Here is a 27,957-nt window from a genome sequence, read left to right on the forward strand (position 1 = left end):
TTAAACATTTTCTTATAAACTTATAGGATTTAATTTGATAAAATACTTAATGGAATATAAAGGTATATAAGTATAACAGAGAGATTATAGCTATAGTTAGCTTCAAGCTTCACATGATAATTAATGAGATTAATACGTTTATTTCAAAGTTTCTATCAGTCACCACTGAGTGTTTGTAACAACTTCTGACAACAATCCAATGAAATTTATGCGAAGATATATGCAGCTTATGCAGGGTGTGAAAGAAAAGTAATGTAACTAGTGTAACTACTGTTGCCAGAAAGTAATAGGTAAAAAGGGGTAACTATGAGAAATATATTACATTTTCTGAGTAACTAGCCCAACACTGGTTGTGTGCAATGGGGAAAAACATGAAGGTTATATTAAATGTTGTATTTTTAAAATGTTGCATTATTCATCCAATATATTTTGACAAAATACTTCATGGCTTTCACTTTTTCTCATATGAGTGTTAAGCCCATTATTTGGAGGAAAAAAGATTCAGGAACTAAAGACCACCCAAGACCACATCTACTATGGTCATAAAGGCCATCAAACATTGCTATGTTGGCAGGGGACAAAGATAGAAAGTAGTATATTCAAGGAATAAGAATATAGCTAATTGTTGGCCATAATTGTGAGTAAATTGATTTTTTGTGAACTTTGTGGAGATTTGGTTTGCAAAATATGCTTGTATAGTGCCAAGATATGAACCATTTGTTTACTACAAACATAATAAAAGAGTAGTTTTTTTATATAATACCTAAATAACTTATAAAACACTTAGATAAGAGGTTATTAAATACTCAGAAAATGATTAAATAAACAGAATTATTTATGCATTATCTGCAAAACTGGTTATTTTGAATAAGTGTATAAATATCTAAAGCATTTACCTATGGTGACAAATTCTATCACTAATTACTATAGTATTTTTTTTTTACCATTTTATTTACACAGTCGATTTTACACTTTTGTTGAAAAAGTATGCTGAGGAACCACTTCCTATTTAATTTGTTTTAAATAATGAAATAGGATATTGCCACTTTTACTATTCTGCAGTAATTGTATACTGTGTCGTGTACTCAGTTTACACATTTTCTGATATTTGCTAAAACATCCAGTATGCAACCAGAAAAGCACCCTGTAAGAAATACTGCATCCCATGATGCACTGCACCCACCTTGACCTTTCATTTCCAGTGTCATGAATGAACCAGAATGACTTTTAATCTATTTGTTGTCTAATCTCATCAGTGTTATTATTATTATTAATAATAAATAACAAATTAACACTTGCCAAAAAAACATATGAACATATGAAATCTAATAAATAAAAATTAACATTAAATTAAATTTAAAATATAAAATAAAATCTAACTCAAAATATTAACAAAAACTATAATGGTATATCAATGATATTAAAATAATATATTTAATCATTTAAAACTGTTGCATGGAATATATTTGAGACAAAAGACTAAAAGCTTTTCAGTTTTATTGAAGGTTATTAAATCAACTGTTTACAACACCTGATCTTTGAATTAAATTATAATGAAAACTAAAAATATAAAAAGAAAATCTAACTCTAAAATATTAATAAAAACTATAATAATATACGATTGTCTTTTCTGAATATCCTTACATGCATAATTTGAGAACTTGATTTCCATAAACAAATGTATAAACAATAACACAAGAAAAAATGAATCAAACCCATTTTGGAAGAAACCAGGTCATGAGAACTGAGAAAATCGTTATTTAATATGCACAGAAAATGTCTTGTATGATTAAATGGGCTTGTGTCTGTACCATCTGTTCTGCATTCAGTTGCTAATTCCTGTTCAATTAAAACACACTGACATCCATTATTCATACTAGGCCTGCTTTTGTTAGTTTGCGTTTGAAAAAATATGGTGTTCATCTTCACATAAGCAACACTTGCATTGATCTGGCTCACCCTATAAAGGTGACTTGAGATCAAGCTTGTAGTTTCTTTTGTTGTCACAGGTTTGAATAAAGTGGGAAATCAGTATCCGCAATAAATGACATCAATATGGATCCATGGACGCGGGACACATTTTCAGGCAATGCTCTGTAGCAGGAAGCTGCTTCACAAAATAGCATGTTTCAGAACAAGGGCAGAGCCACATATAATACTCAGCATAAAAACAGGATTACAGTTTTAAAAGGCCGAGTAATTCCTGGTTTTGGCCTGTCGTCTGCAGACAGACAGCGCCTGGTGGCTGATCCTGCCAGGATGGTCAGGACAATACACTTACCTGCTTTCATCATATCTGAGGCTTTGCAGATGGTGGATCATTCAACTAAATGTGAACTTGAGATGTAAAGAGTGGAACAGACAAGATTTCAATGCCAGACTGATCCAGTTTTGTGCCCTGACTAATAATGATCAAACAAGTTTCATGCATGCACTGCATTTAGAAAAAGAAATGATGTGCTAACTATCATCCAACATATTTATATTAATTTAATATTTGACTCTATTCTATATTCTGTTTCTTTATTAGAACGGATTTTGGAGTAATTTAGCATTGCATCACTTGCTCACCAATGGATCCTGCAGTGTGAATGGGTGCCGTCAGAAAGAGAGTCTGTTTTTAACTTTAAACTCTTCTGGCCATAACCCATTATCATGATACCTTCATACAGTGACACATTTTATCCCGTTGTTCTTCCACAACTTCTTGTAAACGGTGCTTGTTCTGTGCATATTTCTCTCCTGATTTAGACAAAATGGCTTATTCACTAGAGAAAGCAATGTTATAGAGGACTCATATCAGCAATGGTTAAAATGTCATAATGTGGATTTATTTGACAAATACACAGCTTTTTATCACAATATAATAATTGAAGGACTGGAGTTGTGTGGATTATTGTGATGTTTTTATCAGCTGTTTGGACTCTCATTCTGACGGCACCCATTCACTGCAGAGGATCCACTGCTGAGCAAGTGATGTAATTTTAAATTTCTCCAAATCTTTTGTGATGAAGCAAACTCATCTATACCTTGAATGCCCTGGGGGGGGGGGGGGGACATTTTGAGCAAGTTTTCTTTTTTGGGTGAACTATTCATTTAAGAATTTAATCAGTCGTTTCACAATCACAAAAAAAGCTTCTGTTATTTACATTTTTTTATGAATATTGGAAACTTGTATATTATTTTAATGGCACTCAATGTTACAAACAGTCAAACCAATACATCTAAACAGACTTTTTACATCCCAAAAATTGACTTTTATGCAAGGATTAGTATAACGGCATCAAAAATGTTCAGTTCTCTTAAAGCACAGTAAATTTGTAAACATCTGAAGTTCAGGATCGTTGTTCTACAGAGCTGTAAATCACATTTAAAGTATGAAGCATAGAAGAGTGTCCGGAAAACTATGTCTCATCTATGTTTCAGAGGGGTTCTGCGTCATAGTGTATCGCGTCAATGGAAGGATTTAAAAAGGATCAGAGTTCCCTGTAGTGTTGTGGGGCTTAACGTGTCGTCACTGTAGACAGCTTAATAATCCCACGAGCCACACATTCATTGCCCTCAGCATGTTTACATACACCCACAATCTACGGCGCGTTCCTGGGTGATGCTGTTCAGTGATAAATCTGAGCCTCTATGGACCCCAGAGCTGCAGCACTTCACTCAAAAACATCATGAAGCCATCTCTATTATTTGTGCTTTCTAAAGAAAGCTTAGTTGTACAAATTTAAAATGTCACTTGACACTAGAAAGTTGTTAGTTAATGCTGATCTTTGTCCCTTTACCCACTTACGGTTTAACGAGCAAATCTGACATGAAAGAATTTTCATTACATGACATTTCAAGTCTGTTTATAAATTTTTATGAAAGAAACTGTGGTGGTGAAGTTCCATTTGTACGTCAAGAAGCTTTTAATACATTGTTATAGAATTTATATATATACACATATACATTATTAAATATTTTATAATTTTACAAGTAAAATAAATATTTGTATTTTTTACAGTATAGCAAAACTGGGACATTTACATATTTGATGTTTTATTTTTATTATTTAATTTTATTAAAAAACAAATATATAATTTTTAGAGCAGGACTAGGAAAACATTTTATAAAAAAAATAATTAACAATAATACTACTGCTACTAATAATAAAATATAAAATTTTTTAGAACAGAGCAGAAGTAGGAAAAACATTTACATATATAAATGTGTGACATTTTTAGAAAACATTTTTAAGTAAAAAATACGTATATATAATTTTTACAGTAGAGCAAATCTAGAGAATTTTCTTTACATGTTTGATATTAAATAGAAATGTGTGAATTTTATATTTGGTCTATTTTTAAATAAAATAAATATTTGTCATTTTTAGAACAGCAGAACTATGATAAAGATTTTATATTAAATAGAAATATGATCAATTTTAGATGTTTTTTAATTTATGTTTTACATTTTATTAACTAATTAATTAATTTATGTATTGGAACGGAGCAGGAAAAAAATCACTGATTTAAGATTTTACATGTTTCATTGACTATTTTAGACTTGTTTTGAAATAACAATTGCTTGATGCTTCTCGGCCTTTCCAGATGATTTCTCTGAGATGCCACAGCCACATGTTAAGACAGCCTTCTTTTATTTGACTCAATCACAGTTAACACTGATATGATTAAGATGACAAACATTATTTGGAATGTAAACACTCAATAGTCTTGGTCTGCAGTCTGACCTCACAGTCAATGTCCACATTTACTGATGACAGAACTGGAGAACACCCAGAGAGTTTTTGGTGCAACTTTCATCCCGAGATGCTGAGGCTGACAGGACAAATGAACAGAAGTTCAGCTCTGGATGGATGGATAGATGGATGGATAGATGACACATGACATCTGGTTTGGGTCTGCACTCATGTTCAGTTCATGTACAGTTCATTGTCCCAGATCAAGGATGAGGTCATAACAAATGAGAGACCTGTGGTCCTTAAAGGGTCGTCTAAACAGAAATCTTCTGAAACGCTTCAGAAAGACGCAGAGAAGCCCAAGCAGGAATAAAGCAACAGAGGGCATGGAATGGACGGGAGATGATCGGGAAAGATGGCCAAGGCATCCATGCTCTGTGCTGGAACTGTCCAGGATGGGTAGCACTTCTGAAGTCTATAAACAGGCTGATACTGCATGGCTTGATAGCCAAGATGGTCAAACAAACTCTGGCAAATTCATTCATTCATTCACTCTCTCTCACAACACAATCACACATGTGATCACACAAAAAGAGTTTAGGAGGAACACCTTGGGACCAAAGGGGATGAAGCACTGCAGGGGCTTTTTGACTGCGATAAAGGAAAAATAGCAGGAACAGCAGGTCAGCCTTGCACTCTTTTCCTGGCGTGTTTGGGTCGTCTCGGTTTGAGGATGACATATCTGCTGTAGGTGGTGTACTGCTCAGACAGAAATGGGATAAAAAAGGCCCTGAGCAATCTGGAGGACCTGTGTGGGAGAGACACGAAAAGGGAACAGCACCAGGGTCATGAACAGCGAAAAATAATGTCAGTCTCCAAAATCCATAATTTTTTTTTTTTTTTTAAATCAAACATTTACACTTTTATTTCACCACCGCGAACAGAATAATGACAACCAGAGATAATTACTGATACATTGGGTCAAGGATAATCTCTTTTAGGATTGATCAGACATCCAGTGTCACAAATATTTATGTTGAGCACTTGACAATGATGTCATAAGAACACAAGTTATCTTTAAAAGAACACGGGGGCCCTCTAGTGGGCCCTACAATTTTCAATCATTCTTTACAGTTGTGTTCATCTCTCTGCATGGATAATCCACAAGAATCCCTTGTATGTTAACAAATTTCCACCCGTTTTTCAAAAATGTCCTTACTCCAGACATAAAGACTTGCCTGGTAGTGTCTAGAAAAGGCTTTTCAGCAATAATGCTCCACTCCTCTTTGTTGGAGGCGTATCGTGGTTCACGAGGGGCTTCTGTTTCCGTTGCCAGATCCACCAGGTAATGACACTGCTTCAGTTCTACCTGAGAGCCAGAGAACATGGACAATTACAAAGTACTTCACATACAGCTGCAACAATGTCATATGCAGACACATGTCAAGATTTTAGATAAGTAACACTAGTTATCTTTCTTTGAACTGGTGTGAAGTTAAAAATCTATAAATAAAAGAGGTGTTAAAGATTCAACTAATAGTTGATTTTCCAAAGTAAAATGTCATCCTAACTCAACTTGAAAGTGAAACTGATTTTTACAGTTAACAAATAAAGAGGAAGTTCTATGATAAAAAAAAAACCTCAGCTGTTATGAGGCTTTATAACCTTTCAATGAGTCAAATGCTAAATTGAGGTGTTTGTAGAGGAACGCTCACGTATCGTAACGGCTCCTCAAGATTCTGATCGTTCATGTCTGATGGGATTACCCAGGTGGCATCAGGACCCATGGCATACGGCTTAGGTAACTGACCCCTGAACTCTGACTGGATGAACTGTAAGTGCCAGCTGCAAAACAAGATGATACAGTTAACACTTAATACACATTATAGATCTAGAGTACCATTCAAAAGTTAGTGGGTTTTTGAAAAGAGTTTCTTATTCCTATTCTTATTCCACGGCTGCAATCATTTGATCAAAAACAGCCCAAACTGTAATATTGTGAAATTGTATTACAATTTAAAATGTTTTATATTTCTGTATATTTTAAATGGAGTTTATTTCTGAGATGGCAAAGCTGAAATTGCAGCATCATTCCTCCGGTCTTCAGTTTCACATGATCCTTCGGCGATCTTTCTAGAAAGCTGATTTGGTGTTCAAGAAACATTTCCTTTTATTATCAATGTTGAAAACAGTTGTGCTGGTTAACATTTGTTTAGGGAATTATTTTTTTTTCAAGATTCTTTAATGATTAAAGTTCAAAAGAACAGCATTTATTTGAAATATATTGTAATATTATGAAAGTCTTTAGATTTGAGCCATTTAATGCATTCTTGCTGAATAAAACTATTAAGTACTTTAGAGAAAAGATGAATAACTCTTTGAACGAAAGTTTATATTTATGTGCAGTTTTGAGAATTTAATTTGAATTCAAACTCACTTGTTGGGCAGCAGAAAGCTGCTAGGGAAGCGATACCACTCTTTGCCCACACAAACATTGACCAGTCTTCCCTCTGGAACTGTGTGGACTGTAGGATCTTTAGCAATGCGATGAAATTCTGGATACAAATCCAGCGGAGCATGATAGCCTAAAAACACACAGCAACCCCATGTGAGAGAGACATCTGGTGTGTGTTCACGGTGTGTGTGTGTGTTCACTGCTGTGTGTGTGCACTTCGGATGGGTTAAATCCAGAGCACCAATTCTGAGTATGGGTCACCATACTTGGCTGAATGTCACGTCACTTTTAAGATAACTCTACTGTGTGGGCAAATTTCAGCAGAACTGGCCAAAATCTCTTGGTCCCTCTCTCGCTCTCAGCATCCTTACCTCTGAAGAGGGCCACAGATCGGGACAGCGAGAGCACTGCAAACAGCAGCACGGAGCCGAGGGCCAGCCAGTTGGAGGAGATGGTGTAGTGCTCCAGACGGTAGCGCTGGAATATGAAGTGATAGCATTTCTACATGGATAAACAGACAGAAAACATTTTTAAATGGGGAATGAATTCAAGTTTCACATTCACATTTTACACAGGTTTAACAGCGAACAAATTTGGACAACACTGAGGAAATATGCTAATAAAGAAAACAAGAAGTTTTCCGTTTCAACACACAAACGTTTTACCAAATAAAAAGGTCAGCAGTTTTGGATTTCATCCCACTATTTGATGTGAGCATACGTATTGGAACAGTTGAATTTAAGGAAGATGTAAATGATTAAAAGCTAATATTTAGTTGCAGATCCCTTGCATGCAATCAGAGTCTGTGACACATAGACATCACCAGACTCTTGGTCTTATGCCTTGAAATGCTTTTCTCCAGCCTTTAATGAGGCCGATTCCAACTGTTGCTTGTTTTGGGGAGTTTCTGTCTTTAGGCTCCTCTTAAACTGGTGAAATTAATGTTCAATCGAATGTAAATCTGGAGATTGATTTGGGCAATCTAAGACTTTACATTTCTTTGCCCTGATAAAGTCCTTAACTGAACTGGCAGGGTGTTTTGGGTCATTGTCCTGATCCAATATGAAGTGTTTTCTAATGAGTTTGGTGGCATTTTCTTGAATATTGGTAGCCAAGATGATTTTGTACCCTACCAAATTAATTCTGCTACTGCCATCATACATTAAGTCATCATTAAAATGAAGAGGTCGTGTTCTAAAGATAGCCATCCATGCCCATGCCATGACACTATACCTCCCCCAAGCTTTACAGATAAGGTTGTATGCTTAGGATCTTTTGCAGTTCCCTTTTTTCTCCACACTTTTGTTTTCCAGTCACTTAGATAAAGGTTAATCTTTGTCTCATCGGTCCATCAACTCAGTTCCAAAACTCTACTGGATTCTGCAAACTCTAATCATGCCTTTCCATTTGTGGTGCTGATCAGAGGTTTGCATCTTGCTGTGTACCTGTAGCTTCTGTAATTCTGCATCAAATTCTCCTGTGTACTGTAGATTGACAGAGCATCACCCCAGCTTTCTGAAGTTTGTTGGTGATTTTACAGACATGTATTTTAGGGTTCATTTTCACAGCTTTTATGATTTGTCTGTCATAAACTACTGTTGTTTTTCTAATCAGGTCGTCATTGGTTGCTGATGTCGCCGCTGGTTTCCAAACCCTTGATTTCTCCATGCCCTTTGTTCTTTCTATGGTTCTAATTGACTTCCTCTTGCTTTTCTTTCAGAGTTGTCTTCCTCGTCTTCATCCTGGTTTGTGTATGTCATCGTTGGATGCAATACTCACAATACAGAAGCAATGGATATAACTGATACGACACATTCCATGCTTTTAATATCTGAAGAATTAATGCAGCAGGTCACAGCTGATCACTTCCAAACAACATATGCTCACATCAGATAGGGAGATGAGACTCTAAAAGTGCTGATCTTCTTAGCTGGTAAAACATGTATGTGTTTGAAACCCCCAAGCACAGTTTTGTCTTATATTCATCTTTTAAATCAAATTTACAAATTTCTTGATTCCACAGCAAACAGAGCAAATTTGTCTTTACTGTTCCAGTACTTATGGAGGGCACTGTATACTAATATTTTGTTTTGAAAAGTTATATGAATACACCACCATTCAAAAATTTTAAATCAGTAAGATTATATTTTAAATTTTCTTTTAAACATTTTCTTTTTAAATAAATGTTCTTTTGAACTTCTTAAAGAACTGTGAAAAAAGTGCATCACTGTCTATGTATATAAGTATTTATCTAATATAAATAATACAATTTCACTGTATGTTTGTTTAAATAAATGCACCTTGGTGAACATTAGAGAATTCTTTCAAAAACAAAATAAAAAAACAACATTTTGAACGGCAGAGTACAGAAATATCATGGTTAATAAATATGTTTATCATTCAGTACCACTGTATCACCATCAGCAAAAAATTCTAACCTGCAGTGATGAGAGAGCCACTGCCCCGCACAGACAGATGAGAGGGTAGATGGGAAACAGAAAGCGCTCCTCTTTATGCGGACGAGTGAAGAACACCAGCATCCACAGGTACATAGGAGACAGGGTTAACCAGTATGGCCGGCCGAGGTTCTGAACTGCAATTATACAGATTAACAGACTGTTCAGAACGCTACATGCACATCACAAAACAAGTCAAAGATAAATCCTTCTTACCATTGAATCTTTGGAGCAGTGCCTCCATAAGTGCCGTGAGAGGAAGAGAAAAGAGGGCCAACACAAATACAATGTTGAAGTTAAGGAAACCATTCACAAAGTAGTAATGCCAGGGCTCTGTGCCTTTAAGAAAGAAAAAAAAACATTGTAATGAAAAAGTACTTAACTGTAAAAAAATGTTTAGTTTATTTTTGAGTATTTTCTAAATGCATATACAAATGATTTGAAGTTTACCATAAAGATCTGGCCCATGAGGAGTGAACACATTGTATAGTATTATATTCAGAGGAGCAATCACCAATTTTCCATAGTAGTAGCTGTCTACTACAACAACAGGGACCTACAGAAACATGTAAAGATAAGTGTTATCACATAAGTATAATACACCATTCTTGGATATTTTTTTATTTTAAGATTCCATTTTGTTATTGATGGAATCTCAGTTTCCCAAGTCAGATAAAAAAAAAGATAAAAACAATTCAGCAACCTAAGATGGATACAGAAATCAATGAGTTTCCCAACCAGAAAGAGGAGCAACGCCACCAGAGTCCACGTGATAAAACTCTTCCACTTCTTCTTCAGAAACAGCAGGTCAAAGGCAATGGGTATGCTGCAACAACAATCAGTAAACAAAGCCGAAATTCACCTAGTTGGCTGATCAGGATTATTTCTATTGGCTTTTCACCAAATCCTAGTAAATATTGACTTTGTTGAATAAATGAAACATAGTTACTAACCATATTTATTTATAAAGGAACTACAGTATAATTCATGGATTAAACTGCAAGACCTACAGTCTTGCACTCACTTTTTTATTTATTTATTTAGCTTTTTATGAGTGGGAAGTATGGAGTAGACGGGATAGCAGTGGTGGGAAAGAAGAAGTGGGATGAGGACATGACCCTGGTCACAGTCGAACCTGGGTCATTTACCTGCTGAACATGTAAATATTCACAATTCTGATCAGAGGACAAAAACACAAAGCCCCATATTTGAATAGGTAACTGATTAAGTCATACTATGAAATTGCAGATTTAAAAGTGACATTAGGTGAAATGGTAAAAGGAAGCATGCACCAAAAGTTTGAAGTTAGTAACATTTTTAATGCTTTTGAAAAAAAGTCTTAAGCTCACCAAGGCTGCAATTATTTAATCAGTAAATACAGTAATATTGTAGAATATTATTATAATTTTAAATATGTTTTTAAATGTAATTTATTCCTATAATGCAAGGATGAATTGCTCCAGTCTTCAGTGTCACATGATCCTTCAGAAATCATTCTAATATTCTGGGCCCGTATCCCTAAAGAATTTTTGTGCAAAAAGTGGCTCCTAGCGGCCAAATTCTAAGAAAATTCTCAGAGTCATGACGTTTTCTTAGAATTTCCCCGAAAAGTGACACGAAAATCCCAGTTAATATAAAAGCTATTCCTCAAGATTCCTAGCGCTTAAAAGGGCTCCTAAGGCGAGATCTGCTAAGAGCAGGGAATAGGACTTTTAGTGGCATAGGAGTTCCCCTAAGCATCTGCACAAAATGGCCAACAGAGGAGGCAGGAGAGATGTCCTGCAAACACTGGATGACAGGGAATTATTGAGACGCTACAGATTGGATTGTACAGGAATCATGTTTGTGGTGGATCTCCTTAGAGATGCAATTACTTCACCAACTGGGCCAGCAACAAACCCTGCTCCTCAGTCCAGTTCGGCTTGCGATTCCTTTTTTTCTCCATTTTCTGTGTTTGTAGGATATTTGTTAACAAGCCTTCATAAATAGACCAGCCAGCAATCACAGACATTGATAAAAGCTGAGCCGTGTTACCCTCGTTAAGACCACACTGAGTTGTAACGTTGTAATTTCTACTTCATTAAGGACAGCCCCTTGAGATAGGCCATCTTGTTTTCAATGGGGTCCATATGGGAGTGAAAATACAAAATATGCCAGCTAGGATATTAATATGATCAAATAAGACACAAATCATTATTTGAACAGGGTGTAATGAGCTTAAGTTTTCACATATTTTAGATTCTAATATTAGGCTATAACCCCTACAGCTTACTATTAATTTTCCAGATATTTTCTTGAATGTGAAATATTAACAATTACAGTCTGCATAAGATTAGAGTGTATAATTATGTTTATTGATTTGAGGGTACATCCTTTGCTTATCATCACCAAAAGTTCATTTTCATCAAACTTGTAGGATCGACCGATCACGGCTTTTGAAATGATGACTCATACCTAGCAACGGGGTCAACCACACCTCCTCACTAAGATAAGATTTTCCATCCACTCCTTGCTCAGAGTTCACTGAAAATGTTCTGGAATCACTTCTAAGCTAAAACTCCTGGCAAGGAATTTTTAGGTTAAGTTAGGAGCTCTCTGAGAGGATTCTCAGAATCTTTAGGGATACGGGCCCTGATCTTTTACCCAAGTAACATTGTGAACAGTGGCGGACCTAGAGTGTTTCTTTTTTTTTTTTTTTTTTTTTGCAAAATTGTATATCAATAAACTGATCTAATAACAAGGCTACAAAAATCCTTACAAAATCAGACCACCTTTTACAGTGTACTCTGAAATTATATTATTATATAATTGATTTAATATATTATGATATTAATTATTTATAACTTGTGAAGCCACCTCTTACAGGTATAATCTGTTCTACGATGTGATATAAATCTGAACTGTATGCAGCAACATTTTATAACTAGTAAAGCCAACTGTTACAGGTATAATAACAATCCAATCTTTTTAGAGTCATTGTTGTGCTCAGCTCTTTTTCATTCATTTATATTGAATTAACAAAAACATTTTTGGTAACACTTTAGAATAAGGTTCCATTAGTTAATGTTAGTTAACCACTTTAGTTAACATTAACTAAACAAGAACAATCCTTCTACAGCATTTAATAATCTTAGTTAATGTTTATTTCTATATTTACTAATGCATTATTCAAATCAAAAGTTGTGCTTGATAACATTAGTTAATGCACTATGAATTAGCATGAACTAACAATGAATACCTGTATTTTTATTTACTAACATTATCAAAGATGAATAAATACAGTAATAATTGTATTGTTCATTGTTTGTTCATGTTAATTAATACATTAACATTAACTAATGGAACCTTTTTCTAAAGTGTTAACACATTTTCTAATGTTTAAACACTAATGTTTTAGTGTTTTCAGAAATGCAACAATGGTTACGTTTACATGCACCCTAATAATCCATTTGTAATCGGATTGACGGCTAAATCAGATTGAAAAAGTTCATATAAACACATTAATCGATCCGATTGAACTCGATCTGAATGAAATTTCAATTGGATTGAAGGGGGTGGTTTATTCCTGTTTTAATACGATTGAGAGTGCATTTAAACATTCGATCGGATTGAACACAGAAACTGAAAGAACTGCACATGTGCAATGACACAGAAATAACATAATAACGTATGACTCATGGAATGATTGGCTCTTCCTTTTGAATAAAGTGTTTCATAATTGCATGTTCTGTAATTATAAAACTCTCCTTTCACTCGGCAACTGTGAAGTGGAGCAGGACAACCTTGTTTTGGATACTCATCCACAGGCAACCCATTTTGGTCGCTGGGAGGGTCTCTTTTTTTTTGCACGCTACATATGAGCAACACAGCACACGTTCACGTTCAGTGTGCGCATTTAAAAAAAAATCTATTCCAATTTGAAGCTTGTGACATATAACCCGATCACTTTATTTAGCGTTCATTTAAACACTACAATCAGATTTATCAATCATATTGAATTCAGTCTGACTGAACCAAAAAGTGTGCATGTAAACATAGCCAATGAGTGTATGGTCTCATTTGCAATTATATATACAGTGCTTAACACATTTATCAGGCCCCCACCCCCAATAAGTTTGTGCCACAGCTGCACTAAACTAAGTATTGGTGATTCCCAAAATTACCATTGTTATGTTTCTGTAATGGTTGATCTACCAGTATGTGTAAGATCTTTAGTCACAGTAGTGTTTCTAATGCTCAAATATAATTATTGGTGGGATTGAATGATTGTAAGATAAACTGCACAAAAGATCAATCAAAAGCAAGTCTTTGGGAACAACTAAAACTATCTGGCAGTCAGTAACAACTGAGACTGTGGAAAAGTGCAAGTTTTTGGTTATTATGACCATTTAGTTGTTTCAGTTTGTTATTTGCCGAATGATAACACAATATTTTAGGGGTGCACAATAAATATCGGCTGATGTTAATGAATGTGGATTTGCGCAGCTTGTCAGTTACCAACAGGCTCTGTGTAGTATGTGAAATCACGCATCTGCTGCTGATTAGAGAACCGGCTTTACTGACGAGATGTGTATTAATTATTGGCCAATATTTATTGTGCACCCCTACAGTATAGTTAAAAAAGTTTTTGACAGGTAGTCTATTAAAAAAATTTAAGCAATGTATATAACTACATATAGTTTTGTGAGGATTTGAATTGAAAATAAAACTTACAAACTGGCTTGTTTACACTTTGCCCCTCTCTTGACTGCCAATGGCTGCAAAACGTGAAAGCGCAAAGCTGACACTCCATAACGAATTCACACATCCATGAGCGAGGCATTTTAGTTGAAGAGATGGGAGTTGCACGAAAGCATGCTCCTAGAATCTGTTTGAGTAATATATAGCCGTCGAAACTAAAGCAGACCAGTTCACGCAGTTGTCTAGACTATGCGTAAATCTGGCATGAGGAAACAAAACTTTCAGAGAACTTAGTATGTTCTGATGAAAAAGGCCACAGTTAGATAGACGTTTGAGAATACATCCCCTGTTTTACCGCAGAACATGTATTTGCGTGGTGCTCCAGGGCACTTGCCCAATTGCACATATGGTTAATCCGCCTATGATTGTTAATTATTATAGTGCTGCTTAATATTTTTGTGAAAACTTTTTTTCAGGATTCTTTGATGAAGAAATAAATTCAGAAGAACAACACTTATTTTAAACAGCATTTTTTTTAATATTGTAAATGTCTTTACTGCTTCTTCTGATCAGTGTAATGCTAAGTAAATGCATTCTATATAAAAGTTTAAATAAATAAAAATATTGCAAATGCTAGTGTGTAAGTATCAATTTATGTTAAAATCTTATTTATAAAAATATATTTATTTTAAAATGTTGATGCACGTACAGGGAGAATATTGGATTAAATGGATTGAACCTCCAAAAGTGTTTGGGTAAAGAAAATGGAAATAATTCTTAAAATATGAATCACCCAAATACTTACGATAAAAATATGTATTTTAATATAAATACAGCAACACAAGTTCATGTCAGATGAGGAATATTTATGGGAGGAAATTATTTATTTGTGGTAGAAAACCCTTCTTTTCAATCTTCATATAAAATATAGATTATTCTTACCCCAGCAGTGCACTAAAGGGCCAGCCCACTATGGCCCCCGCTGCAATACCCAGCACAGCCAGACTCGGGCGCCCCTGAAACCAGCCAGTCATAGCTACCACCGTACTGTACATACAGAACGTACTGGGGAGGAAAGCTGCACATAACACAAACACATTAACCTGCAGAGCATTCACAAAATAATGTCAAAAAAGAAAACTGGAAAGCAACCAGAAAGGCCAACTATGAGCCACTGATCTGACTCACCTGCAGAGGAGCAGAACATCCCTGCGCTCAAGACTAGGAACGCCAACAGAAGCCGGCCCACATGCAGGCCAAACTTTTTACACACAGCCCTGTGCCAAATGCATGAGATTAGATCTTTAAACCACATTCATTGTAAGAGTCACCTATTTTAGCCCAATGCTGATTTAAGGTGCAATACGTAGTAAGACTTACTTGTAGAAGTAGAGCTCACACACACAGCAAGTAAAAGCTAGCATGCAGCGCAGGAAATAAAACACAAGGACCTGAATGGGAACAAACAAATCCAAAAAACATATTAGTCAATGTGTACATGTCAAAGAAGGACTATAATGAATATTGCACATACTTTAAAACACACAGAATCAAAATTGCTAAACAATCAGTATAAGGTTGGTGACTAGTTTACCTTGTTGGTTTGTAATATTTTGGCATGAAAGCAGGCAGGAAGGGCATGGAGCCAAAGATACGCATAGGACCGAATCGCATAGACCGGGGAATATTCCCATGTCTGCATTCCTGTACCATACAGCAGGTAGTGAGTCTGGCCAGCAAAAACAGAAAAAGAATTAAAAAATTGTTGAATTAACTTTTCTTTTATATACAAATTTGGTAGTTTTCAAAAGAAGACTGACACTCAGCTAAATGGCCCATTCATAAGTTTTACTTTGATGGTGCGTTTATGTTCAGGAATAGACATGATAACTTTCTAGTGAATACAAAAACAAGCTTTTGCATCTGAACTGCACCTTTACAGTCTCTAGTGGTTTGGATTATTAATACTCCAGGGCATTATGGGATACAACGGTGACATAGATCAAGGCTCAACAATATGGATTTGCTTTCTGCTGTTCCAGTTAGACCAGTAGTTCAGCTTTTAACTTCACTGTTTACACCATAAACATTATACATTTTTAGCATTATTAAATTCTAAATAAAATCTATTATGATTATTATAATATGTTATAGTATATATAACATACAAAATAGTACATGTAACAATATAGAATGGGATGAAAACTATAAATAAAATATAATTATAAACAACATATTATATAATAAGATAAAAATTATAAACAAAAAACGTTTTGTACCATTGTCATAAATTTACATACAATTTTGAATTAAAAACTATTATAAATGTATGTTCATTTGTCCCACCATAAGATGTTATATTTTAATATAATAAAACATATGATTATATTAAAAATATAGTTAAAAATAAAGTTATACTATACATATAAAATGAGTTAAACATAATAAATACTAAATGATTTTCACCATTATGTCACAGTCGTTGGATAAAAAGCTGTCATGGTGTTACAAGCTATATAGGTTCCAGCAATAATTGCAAATACATTTTTATTTGAATTATTTTATGTTATTAATAATTATTATTATAAGTACAAAGACATTAATTGTACTATTAAAGCTTTTAATAATTAATATTAATATTAACAATACCTTTTCCTAGCTGTTACTGCTATTTTTATAAAGTATTAGGGCTGCCCCCAATAGTCGACTAATCATTAGAGGCTTGGTCGACCAAAATTTTATTAGTCGCTTAGACAAGGAAAAAAATAAATGTAAATAAAAAAAAACAATAAACTTTTATTACCAATAAAACTGTAAACCAAGAAAATGTGCAACTCACTGGCTCCCAGTAATTGTAGGTTTCATCACAGTCTGAGATGTTACTGAGCAGCGCAGCACAGAAGCGGGCTGAAACCAGACACTTGAAGGCCGTGGAGCCCTCAGGAGCCCACACCTGCCCTGCCTTACTGGATGACCTGTAAAGGAGAGGCGGGGGATAGGAGCTAATGGGCTTATCTGGGAGCAAACTAATAAGCAATATGGGAACAGAGCACAGAGTTATACCAGGCAGGCTGGCATTCATTTATTTCAGTATTAAACTAGAACCAGTCTACAGCTCATCCACAAGCATAACCAATACAGACACTCCGTATTTTCACACCGAGCAAAAACACAACAACGTCGATCGAGGGGCAATGTATTCCTCATGCGCTATATTTCAATGTAAGAAGATTATGAAATTGGACATGCGCTCATGTGCACCTGACACATACAGCATCAAATAAACTTATATGCCATAATAATTGTGCCACTGTCTAGTGTCACTAAGGCAATGCATCTTATGAACCACAAATGGCATATCTTTTAAAACAGTCATGATTTAAAAGAATATGTTTTGCAGCTCGGTGTTTGCACTCCGTTGGAGATGGGATGTGATTGAATTAATGAATGAATGAATGAATGAAAGCCGTTCATGTTACACTAAAGCGAGCTTATTCGTGTCGCCTGGACAGTGCATTTGACTATTGCTGTCTCTCTCCGCTGTATTCGTGTTATTTATGTAGTTTATTTGGCATTACATATGTTTACTCTCTGTATTATTGGCATATCCAGACAGCCTGACGTTATCGAGCAAGCGAGCTGTCAACAGCACATTACACCGCGCGGGAGCTGGACTGGCTTATGGGTACTTACTCGTTTCGGGGGTCACTGGACTTATTGTCCTCAACATATTTGTCGTCTTTTGCTGCTCGGTGGTCAGCGGTAGGTGTGCTGGTCACGTTGTTCGTGTCTTGTTTGCTCCCTCGTCTGTTGCGCTGACGGAGAGCCTTCGTCGCCATGTTTCTACTGGCGGCGCGTGACGTCATCGCTAGAGGAGCACAGGATAGGGGTCTGTTTCATAAAACAAGTTTACCAAAAAAGCCAGGTTTATTTCAGTTAGTCTGACTTGTTTTATGAAACAGTCAACTGGTTTGAGGAGAGTCATTAGTGAGAGGACGTTAGGTTACCTGTGTTATTTTAGTATGACATTTCATAACACAATTTTCTCATCTTTTCTCATCAGTACATTTTGCACATATTTAAGCCAAATGAACAACTAATCTTGTTAATGGTTTATGTAAGTATTGTTATATCATTATAAAAATATTGTTATAAACCTTTGTACACAATTGTACTATGGTACACTCATGACATAATATTAGATGGCAATAACATGGTACTTAATGATTAGAATATTACACTAGCTCTAATATTACATTAGCCATAATGTTCTTAGTACTCTTAAACAGGACCTTTTGTTTCATAATGAACAGTTTTGTGCGGGTGCAATGATACATAAAGGCAAAAAAAACTGCACACTTGTTAAATGCTCAAAAAATTATTTAATGATAGACCATTGGTTAAAGCATAATTTGCATTTGCTTTTTTGGACTCTGCACCTTAAAAAAAATATTATTACGGTGTGCATTTGTTTTTAGATATGCGCCATGAATAAAAGTGTTCGTAAATTTTATTTACATATCTATATACGGAATTCAAACCAGTCTTTACAGGTTCAAAGAGGTCCAGGGATGAAATGTTTTTCTCTTCTGGGCTTAACGAGCAGGTTATACCAGCGCTTTGAGCATCCCAACCAATACAACACTTGACCAAACAATAGAAAACTGGTTAGTTTTCAGGTATCTGTGTGTGGCAATAGCCATTATTTTTGCAATTCTATTTGTTTGAAAAATGACACACTTCACCCTTCTGTATATAGCAATAACTGAAATAACATACAGCATATATAGCATAAATATCATGATCATAAACATAATCATAGACATTCCCGAAATATCACAGTATCAAATGCAGCTTCATAGATAATGTAAACACAAATTATGTGCCATACAAAGAAAATAGAAAAATATTTTAATATTTATATTTTTTTATGTATACGATGAAATGATTTTCAGTTGTGCATCTCTAAGTTACTTAACTGAATACATCCCTAAACATGCATAATTAATTTTACATAGGAGGATGCAACTTATAATATTTTCCTTTTTTTTCTCATTGCAATTTACTAAACAACAAGGTCCTACTGAAATCTGTAAACATTTCTTGGATAACTTAATAAACCCACAATATTTTTTAATGTAAAATTTAGATTAATTAGCGAAACAAGCAATATGTAAACATGATAGAATTTAAAACACAACAACAAAAATCCCTTTAGTTCAAATAAGTTATATGTCAGTTTGAAATAAATGGGTATAACACATTTTATTTATAAAAAAAAAACTGCAGAACAAATCAGTCAAAATAAACAGACTATCATTTACTCTATAAAGTAAACCTTCATCATTAAAATGTTAAATCTGAGATTATTTATCAATTTGATCCACTGTCGCTGAAGCCTCTTCAATCACCTCAGTGTGACCTGCAGACGCAGCGGTAACAGTCTCCGCAGCTGATTCTGCAGTCCCAATGCCTGGCTGTGTGAGAGGGCCCGATCCGGCGACTGATAGGTCAGCCTATAGCAGAGGCTTGCATGACCCATGTGTGGGTGTCTGAAGCGATCCACTAATGCCATATCCTTAACAGCACCGCAAGACGCCTCTCGCACAAGTGCATGGAAGTCCAGTTCATCATAGCTTTCTGGTTCAATCCAGAAACTGATATCATGCAAGTAACTTGGTGGGTAAAGGGAGAAAGGACTGAAAGGTCCAAGAGGATTAAGCTCGAAATGCTTAAGAAACCGAGGATCGGTGCTCCAAAGTAAGCGCCAATCAGAAATGCCAAAAATCAAGGTAGCTAAATGATCCAAGTTTATTGAGACCGCGATTAACTGCAAACCTTCATCGAGGGCTGAGGAAAAGGAAGGCAGATACGCAATCCGCCCAAATTTGGAAAGCATCTTTGAATTCATCCAAACTTGCTGCTCTAGGCCTGTTTGTGCCTCCTCGAAAGAGACGCCATAAGAAGCAAACAGTGACTCCAAACAATCTTGGAAGCACTGGACAGGATGGGATTCTACAGGGAACATTCCCACCAACAGAAGCTGGTGAAATGCAGGAGAACGGCTCGGGGAGATGGGCACTCTCTGAAAGACCAGGCCACTGACTGCATGAAGAGTACCAGGACTGAAGTCTTCATTCTGGGTGATCTCTTGGACATGCAACAACAGAGACGGTCGAAGTGCATAGCTGCCAGTAAAGCTCTGTTGGTCATCCATAGACTCACAGTTGTTTTGCTCATTTTCACTTTGGTCAAATATATAGGTGTCAGTAGGTTTAATCCAATAGACCTGGGAGTAGGTCAGAGTGGAGTCACATGCCTCTGGTGTTTCAGGTAGGCAGCTTACCAGTTCTGGGAAGTCCTCATTCATAGTGCACACAGGCCAGATTGACTTTAGCTCTCTAAGTAACTGCTCCTGGACAGTTTTCACTGGATGATGTGATTGCTGCACAAGGAAATCCCTACCACAGAAAGAAAGCTTTGAAATCTGCATCAAATATGTTGTAATATGATCAAAATTCTACTAAATGTATACATTTAAATACATGATGTATAAGCATACTGATAAACGTACCGTACATTAAAAAGGCCATTTTTTTTGTATAATATAATACAAGACTGATAACAGATAAGGCATAGCTTCACAATGCCACCATTCACAGAGAACAAGGTATTGAGGAAGTGTTTGCTGCTGTGCATACAAATAACTAATAAATTGCATGATCGTGCAGTTACCTCTAGTTTTTAAATGGTTGTTACTTTACTAAAAGAATAGTTCGTGCAAAACAGGATATTCTGTCAAGATTTATTGACCCTCAAACCGTATGACTTTTGTAAAAAAGAATCCAGGCCTGGTTTGGGCCCAGGTTTGAATGATAACCATTAAATGACAAAACGATAAATATTAAAATTCTAGAACATTTTATCAAAAAAAAAAAAAAAAAAAAAAAAAAAAAAAACCTAATACCTCAAATCAAGTTTAATATGAATTTTAAAGTATAAAGTGGATTTAGGTGTCACAACATTATAATGAATGTTAAATTGGTTTGAAAAATGGGATATTGATTTTGATAGATAAAAATTAGGCAAAGATTACATTTTACAGCATTATTCAATTACTATTAAGATTAAATGAGCATTTATTGATTAGCATGTGCAATTACATATTCTGCATAACAAAGACACTTAAATAAGAAAACCTGTAATATCGGTCAATTACAATATGGTACAGCTCTTTCATACAACTCTAGCAAAGAGTAACATAACAATAGTTAAATGACTTGTCAAGTCTTTTGGGGCCATAATATAGCTTTATGTGAGGAACAGACCAAAACATAAGTCAACAATCTTTTTCTTTTGGGTAAAGTACAAACCCGATTCCAAAAAGTTGGGACACCATACAAAATTGTAAGTAAAAAATCTCATAAACTTATATTTTATTCACAATAGAATATAGATAACATATCAAATGTTGAAAGTGAGACATTTTGAAATGTCGTGCCAAATATTGGCTCATTATGGATTTCATAAGAGCTACCTGGGACAGGTAGCAATAAGAGGCCGGAAAAGTTAAAACGTACATATAAGGAACAGCTGGAGGACCAATTTGTAACTTATTAGGTCAATTGGCAACATGATTGGGTCTCTTAGAAGTCAAGATGGGCAGAGAATCACCAATTCCCCCAATGCCTAGGTGAAAAATAGTGGAGCAATATCAGACAGGAGTTTCTCAGAGAAAAAGTGCAAAGAGTTTGAAGTTATCATCATCTACAGTGCATAATATCATAATATCATCTAAAGATTCAGAGAATCTGGAACAATCTCTGTGCGTAAGGGTCAAGGCTGGAAAACCATACTGGATGCCCGTGATCTTTGGGCTCTTAGATGGCACTGCATCACATACAGGAATGCTACCGTAATGGAAATCACAACACTGGCTCAGGAATACTTCCAGAAAATATTGTCGATGAACACAATCCACCGTGCCATTCGCCGTTGCCTAAAACTCTAAAGGTAAAAAAATGAGCCATATCTAAACATGATACAGAAGCGCAGGCGTTTTCTTTGGGTCAAGGCTCATTTAAAATGGACTGTGGCAAAGTGGAAAACTGTTCTGTGGTTATACGAATCAAAATTGAAGTTCTTTTTGGAAAACAGGGACAACCCAAGTTGTTATCAGCACTCAGTTCAGAAGCCTGCATCTCTGATGGTATGGGGTTGCATGAGTGTGTGTGACGTGCAGCTTACACATCTGGAAATGCACCATCAATGCTGAAAGGTATATCCAAGTTCTAGAACAAGGGTAGACCTTGCATTTTCCAACATGACAATGCCAGACCACATACTGTATCAATTACAACATCATGGCTGCGTAGAAGAAAGATCCGGGTACTGAAGTGGCAAGCCTGCAGTCCAGATCTTCCACCCATAGAAAACATTTGGTACCTCATAAAGAGGAAGATGCGAAAAAGAATACCTAAGACAGTTGAGCAACTATAAGCCTGTTTTAGACAAGAATGGGACAACATTCCTATTCCTAAACTTGAGCAACTTGTCTCCTCAGTTCCCAGATGTTTGAAGACTGTTATAAAAAGAAGAGGGGATGCCACACAGTGCTAAACATGGCCTTGTCCCAACTTTTTTGAGATGTGTTGATGCCATGAAATTTAAAATCAACTTATTTTTCCCTTAAAATTATACATTTTCTCCGTTTAAACATTTGATATGTCATCTATGTTCTGAATAAAATATTAAAATGTGAAACTTCCACATCATTGCATTCTGTTTTTATTCACAACTGATACAGTGTCAAAACTTTTGTTGGAAACGGGTTTGTATTTCTTATGAAGAGACTTTAGAGCTGCTGTTTTTAAGTCAGCAACAAATTACCACTTACCTGTTGATATAATTACTCAACTCTGCCGGAAGCTCAAAACAAACCCTCTCCTTCCCAATGGTTTTCTCCATTTTCAGTTTCTCTGGCATGGTGTGCGGGAGACTCCGAGTGAAGATGTGGGTCAGAGCTTCCTCTACATGGAAACCTTTGTCTTGACTCCTAAGCAAAATAATTGTTTTGATGAATTCAAAACTGAATGCCATTACATAACTGTAACAGGACCATTAAAAGTCAAAATTAAACACCATGTTAAATCACTTAGTAGTGGACTGTATCCACTTGTCCAAAGCTGTTTACCTGTAACCAGTACATCTGTAACCTTGATATGCTTCACAGTCAAAAGGACGGATTTCACTGAGAATTAGCCCTGCTTCTGCTGCCATGGCAACCACCTGCCAACTATTGTGCCATTCTCTCATTGGACTGTCACACGGAGTGCCGCCTTGGCCATTGCACAAGGTGACATGCACTTCACCATTGTCCTTCAGGACTGCAACGGCACTAAAAAAAAAAAACACAAAACATGAATCCATCACACATTTAATATGCACAAAACATCAAAAGACCTCACAACTCTTGATCCCCTCAGTAATTAACCTTATATAACACTGGAAGTCAAGTTTATGTAACACCTTAATTAAAACTGTTGCCACAAGAGTGTCACACTTACTTCTGGAAAAACTTCACCAACAGGATGCGGTTCTTCTTTACTCCACTTTTACGCCCAAAGTGAGGGAAATTGAAGATAATGCAGTCAAAGAGATGATCCTGAATGGCTTCATGCTCCTTTAGGCATGTGCAATCCACCTCAAACAGAACAACTGATCCTGCAATGGGAGTCTGCATTGAAGTCAATGCCTCTACAGAATTATCATAGAGAATTCAATGAGGCTTTTTAACCCTCCCTGGCAGTTTCATACAGAGACTGTGGTTTCATAGCAACCAAATGTGTAAATTCGTGGACTTGGCTGCACGCATGCAAATTCAGGACTATGATACGGACTATGATACTTGATGTTTGGGAAGAAGAACATGTATCCTTGAAAATGCTTACATTAGCAGATACTAAACTGTGGCTAGGATGAAATCGAACAAATAGCTTTCAGATAAGGTTACCATGAAAACAGGACAGCAAAGGCACCAAAAAGCACCACAAGAGTAAAAACATGCATACAAGACAACATTATCAGAATGAAGAATCACATAAGGACAGACCTCTGTCACGGAGTCGCTGTATGTTCAGGACAGCTCCCTGCTGTCTGTACGTCTGGTTCTCGCTTTGAAAGCTCGTGGCGGTCACCCCGACGTCGTCGCTCGAGTTCTCGCTCATAGCCGCCGAGAAAGAGAAGTTGCCTTCCCCTACAAGTAACACTTCTCTTGTCTTGGACATTTCCAGAAAATGTCGAGTAAACAACCGAGCAAGCTGTCACATTAACAGGAGAACTAAACTTTCCCATACATTTGTCCGAGGGTTACAGCGTCCCTTCGACTATCGAGCTTGAACAAAGCCTGGCAGGACACACTGCGGCATTAACGTTAGACCGCATGTCACCATGACGACTAATGACGCTCTGCTCTGACATCTGTCGCGATTCAGCTTGAAATCTAATTAAAATACCACAGTGTACTGCCGGAGTTTAAGAGCTAACACTTGAACACTATGGGTTTGGGTTTTAGAAGCAGGTTTACATAAGAAAGTGTGATAGAGAAATACGCTAGCGTGCAACAGCGGTGAAGTTTCGTTCCCCGGGGAATGCCGCAGAGTGGAAAACAACAACCGACTCTTCTGTCGCCGTTAACAAGAACACCCGTTACTCTGCGCTCGACTGCCACTTCGCTGTTTAGTCAAATAAATATTGTATTTTGTCCTGTAGGAACAGTCCGGTAAAAAGAAAGACGGAAGAAAAAACGACGCAATATAGATATTATGACGAGAAATTATCTACCAGCAGCACTGTAAAGTATTTGTATTTTCAAAATAGATGTAATATTTGTAATATATGCAATATTGTTGAACCAAAATATTCATGCACTGTCCACGTTCCAGTTTCCCCCCATATGTTAGCGCGCAGTGGCTGTGTTGCCAGATCTTACCAGAAAAAAAGCGTTTTGATATACCCAAATAAGTATTTAAATTAAATCAATAAAAATCTGATTCTTATCAAATAAGTAAACGTGTAATGCAGAGTTTAATTGAAAGTTTAATTGAAAAAATTAGATTATCTTGTAGAGGCCGCAACAGAGACAGCAGGTTGTGTTGGACGTTAGGAACAGTCACGCTGAAGTATTCTATGAAGTATTCTATAGCATTTATAATAGATTGGTCAATCTAAATCATGAATCAGTGAATACATCTACTTTATTGGAATTAATCTTTGGTGAAGATGAGGTATTTTGGAAACTGATAGCGATTGACCGACTTCATGTTTAAAAACAAGTTACTTATAATAAGAAGGCATGGCAACAACTGGTCAACGCGCTTCTTGCACGTGTATTCTACCTAAAGAAGGCGGATGTACACTGTTTGATTGACATATTACATTATTTTACATTTAAAAAGTGTGACCGCTTTAAATAATTAAACGAAAACATGATGAATAACACTCTCTGACATCGTTTGATTACTTAAATTGAAAAACTCTATTTTAATTTATCGTATAAATATTTGTTTTACTCCATGAGCAAACCAGGAAGGCGTGTTTAAGAAGAAATTGAAAGTGAAAGGTTAGCTTTAAAAGTATATCCTAGAAAGAAAGTTTAGACGCGTAGTCATTTCTTGTTTACTTGGGAGAAGTAGGCCTCTTTTAAGGTAAGTTTGTTTCCTTCGGAACAACATAACGCTTCCTTTAGAATAATATAGGCCACAATCAATGTGTTAAACATTTAAATCACATATTTTACACGAACGATATATTGGAAGTTCTGGCGTATTGTTAATGTTTACACATAATTCAGTTCAAAATTCAAAACTTGAACTATATAGCAGAAGTCAAAAGGACAGACTATTTACCAGTGAACGATTTGGAACAACTTTACAGAATTCCTGTTTCATTTCGAAAATGTTGATTTGTTTGGCATAGACTAAATGATTAATTAAGTTATTTCTAGTGAAATTAGTAAAAAGTTTCCTTACCAAAGTAAAATTCGTTTCTTTGGAATGTAAAATTTCATTTTAGACCAGGTAGATGTTGTAGTTTAGACACAATGAAGAATCTAGAAAATAGTTTTGATTTGTTTAACATTTTTAGTCACTTTTCATACTTGCAGTTGTTTTATTTCATGGTTATGATGGGACTAGTATTCTAAAATATACAAAAATATAAATAAAGTTGCAATATAATATTGTATATTATATTATGGTTACATTTAATCCACAGAAGATACCAAAATAAGGATGGCATCCATCCCTTTCTATGGCTGGGAAGCATTCTATGATGAAGATCGTCATCTTCAGGCAGACCAGGCACCCAAATCAGGCAGTCTCTACACCATGTATCACGGCACGTCTGTTCAAACAGCTCGTCAGATCATAACAACAGGCTTCAGACAATCAGCAGATGGAATGCTGGGACCTGGAGTTTATGTGAGCCGTGACCAGAAGAAAGCAGAGCGCTATCCTCTGAGATCCCTACCTACTGACAGAATAGTGCTTAAATTAAGCGTTGACTGTGGAAAAGTCAAAAGAATAGATAAGGATAACCATCCTCTGCAGAAGACCTGGCATAGTCAGGGCTATGACACTGCCTGGGTGCCTCCTAACTGTGGCATGAAATCTGTGCCTAGCGGTCTAGAAGAGGACTGTGTCTATGACCCACAGCGTATCGAGGTCACAGATATTGCTCTTGCACCCAACACAACCATCTTAAATGAACTCAAACAGCTCATTGCTCAAAATAAGAAGAGGCCATCTAATTCGAACACCTTAGGTACTTGTACAGTGTGCAAGTTCAAACTAGGCCCTGCTCATAATGTACAGTCATGCTGGGGGTGTGGGAAGACTATCTGCGCTCTCCTGACCAAACATGTGTGCGGTTAACAAACTTGTCAGGAAATCACGACAGAGGCATTACTTTTTTTGACATGCTTCAATGCATGATGCTTGAAGTTGTGTTGAAAGCTACTTTATCTGTGTATACAAGATTGTTTACTTTCTTCATAGTTCTCAGTGACACAATTGTCTTTGACATTTATGCTCTGACAAATTATTTTCCTGCTGATATGTGCCACTATATTTGATGTTACATTTAAAACTGAAATGCATATGATCACATATGACTTAAAGATCTAGGACTTCTGTAGAGATTTGTTTCAATCAACCAGGAATGTTTTAAACATTCAGTATCGCAGACAATAAAAAGAGCTTTTCACCTTAAGTCATTTTGAGTAGTCAGTGTATATAGATCTATTCCTGATCTTATTACATATGCAAAACCTCTAGGAATGTTTGCTATGGCTAGTTGCTTTTTATAGGCATAGAGGTATATTTCATAATGTTAACCTACTTTTTTTTAGTTTTGCTTTGCTGTCAGTAACTATTAATTATTAAGATTTCATCCTGTTCACAATCCCATCAAGGGGGGAAAAACAGATTTGATTTCATAATATATCCAAGCATTCAGCTTAGATGGAGTTACCAGATTCTTTTAACCTAAACGTCTTGACTGCATATTTTTAATGTATATTTTTATATTTTTAGATAACTATATCGATATCTCCAGTTTTTATAAAAAATAAAATAAGTGCAGATACATTACATAATATTTAATTATATCAATCTACAATTCTTGAC

At 35.9% G+C, this 27,957-nt stretch overlaps 3 protein-coding genes across 4 annotated transcripts; 1 reads left to right on the forward strand and 2 right to left on the reverse strand.

Annotated features, from left to right (window-relative positions):
* Nucleotides 1-4,616: 4,616 nt before the first annotated feature.
* On the reverse strand, nucleotides 4,617-18,161 carry alg9 (ALG9 alpha-1,2-mannosyltransferase). Of its 2 annotated transcripts, none has more exons than XM_026212434.1 (15): nucleotides 17,966-18,161; nucleotides 17,112-17,298; nucleotides 15,867-16,001; nucleotides 15,653-15,723; nucleotides 15,461-15,549; nucleotides 15,215-15,350; nucleotides 10,331-10,418; nucleotides 10,043-10,148; nucleotides 9,809-9,931; nucleotides 9,575-9,729; nucleotides 7,508-7,637; nucleotides 7,119-7,266; nucleotides 6,397-6,526; nucleotides 5,920-6,050; nucleotides 4,617-5,489 (listed from the first exon to the last, which is right to left on the reverse strand). In XM_026212434.1, the coding sequence occupies exons 1-15, from the start codon at nucleotides 18,136-18,138 to the stop codon at nucleotides 5,366-5,368; spliced, it is 1,926 nt and encodes a 641-aa protein (XP_026068219.1). In that variant the 5' UTR covers nucleotides 18,139-18,161; the 3' UTR covers nucleotides 4,617-5,365. The 2 variants fall into 2 exon arrangements, with proteins under 2 accessions (XP_026068219.1, XP_026068220.1); XM_026212435.1 differs by having other exon boundaries at nucleotides 17,112-17,247; nucleotides 17,966-18,159.
* A 488-nt stretch (nucleotides 18,162-18,649) lies between these two features.
* On the reverse strand, nucleotides 18,650-25,357 carry fdxacb1 (ferredoxin-fold anticodon binding domain containing 1). The gene is made up of 5 exons (XM_026212436.1): nucleotides 24,384-25,357; nucleotides 23,839-23,995; nucleotides 23,466-23,669; nucleotides 23,169-23,327; nucleotides 18,650-20,733 (listed from the first exon to the last, which is right to left on the reverse strand). Exons 1-5 carry the CDS (start codon nucleotides 24,556-24,558, stop codon nucleotides 19,680-19,682), a joined length of 1,749 nt encoding a protein of 582 aa, XP_026068221.1. The 5' UTR covers nucleotides 24,559-25,357; the 3' UTR covers nucleotides 18,650-19,679.
* A 377-nt stretch (nucleotides 25,358-25,734) lies between these two features.
* gig2p (grass carp reovirus (GCRV)-induced gene 2p) lies at nucleotides 25,735-27,577 on the forward strand. The gene is made up of 2 exons (XM_026212437.1): nucleotides 25,735-25,977; nucleotides 26,546-27,577. Exon 2 carries the CDS (start codon nucleotides 26,563-26,565, stop codon nucleotides 27,202-27,204), a length of 642 nt encoding a protein of 213 aa, XP_026068222.1. The 5' UTR covers nucleotides 25,735-25,977; nucleotides 26,546-26,562; the 3' UTR covers nucleotides 27,205-27,577.
* The last annotated feature ends 380 nt before the right edge of the window (nucleotides 27,578-27,957 follow it).

Source organism: Carassius auratus, chromosome 30, assembly GCF_003368295.1.
Source record: "Carassius auratus strain Wakin chromosome 30, ASM336829v1, whole genome shotgun sequence".
Lineage (NCBI taxonomy): Eukaryota > Metazoa > Chordata > Actinopteri > Cypriniformes > Cyprinidae > Carassius > Carassius auratus.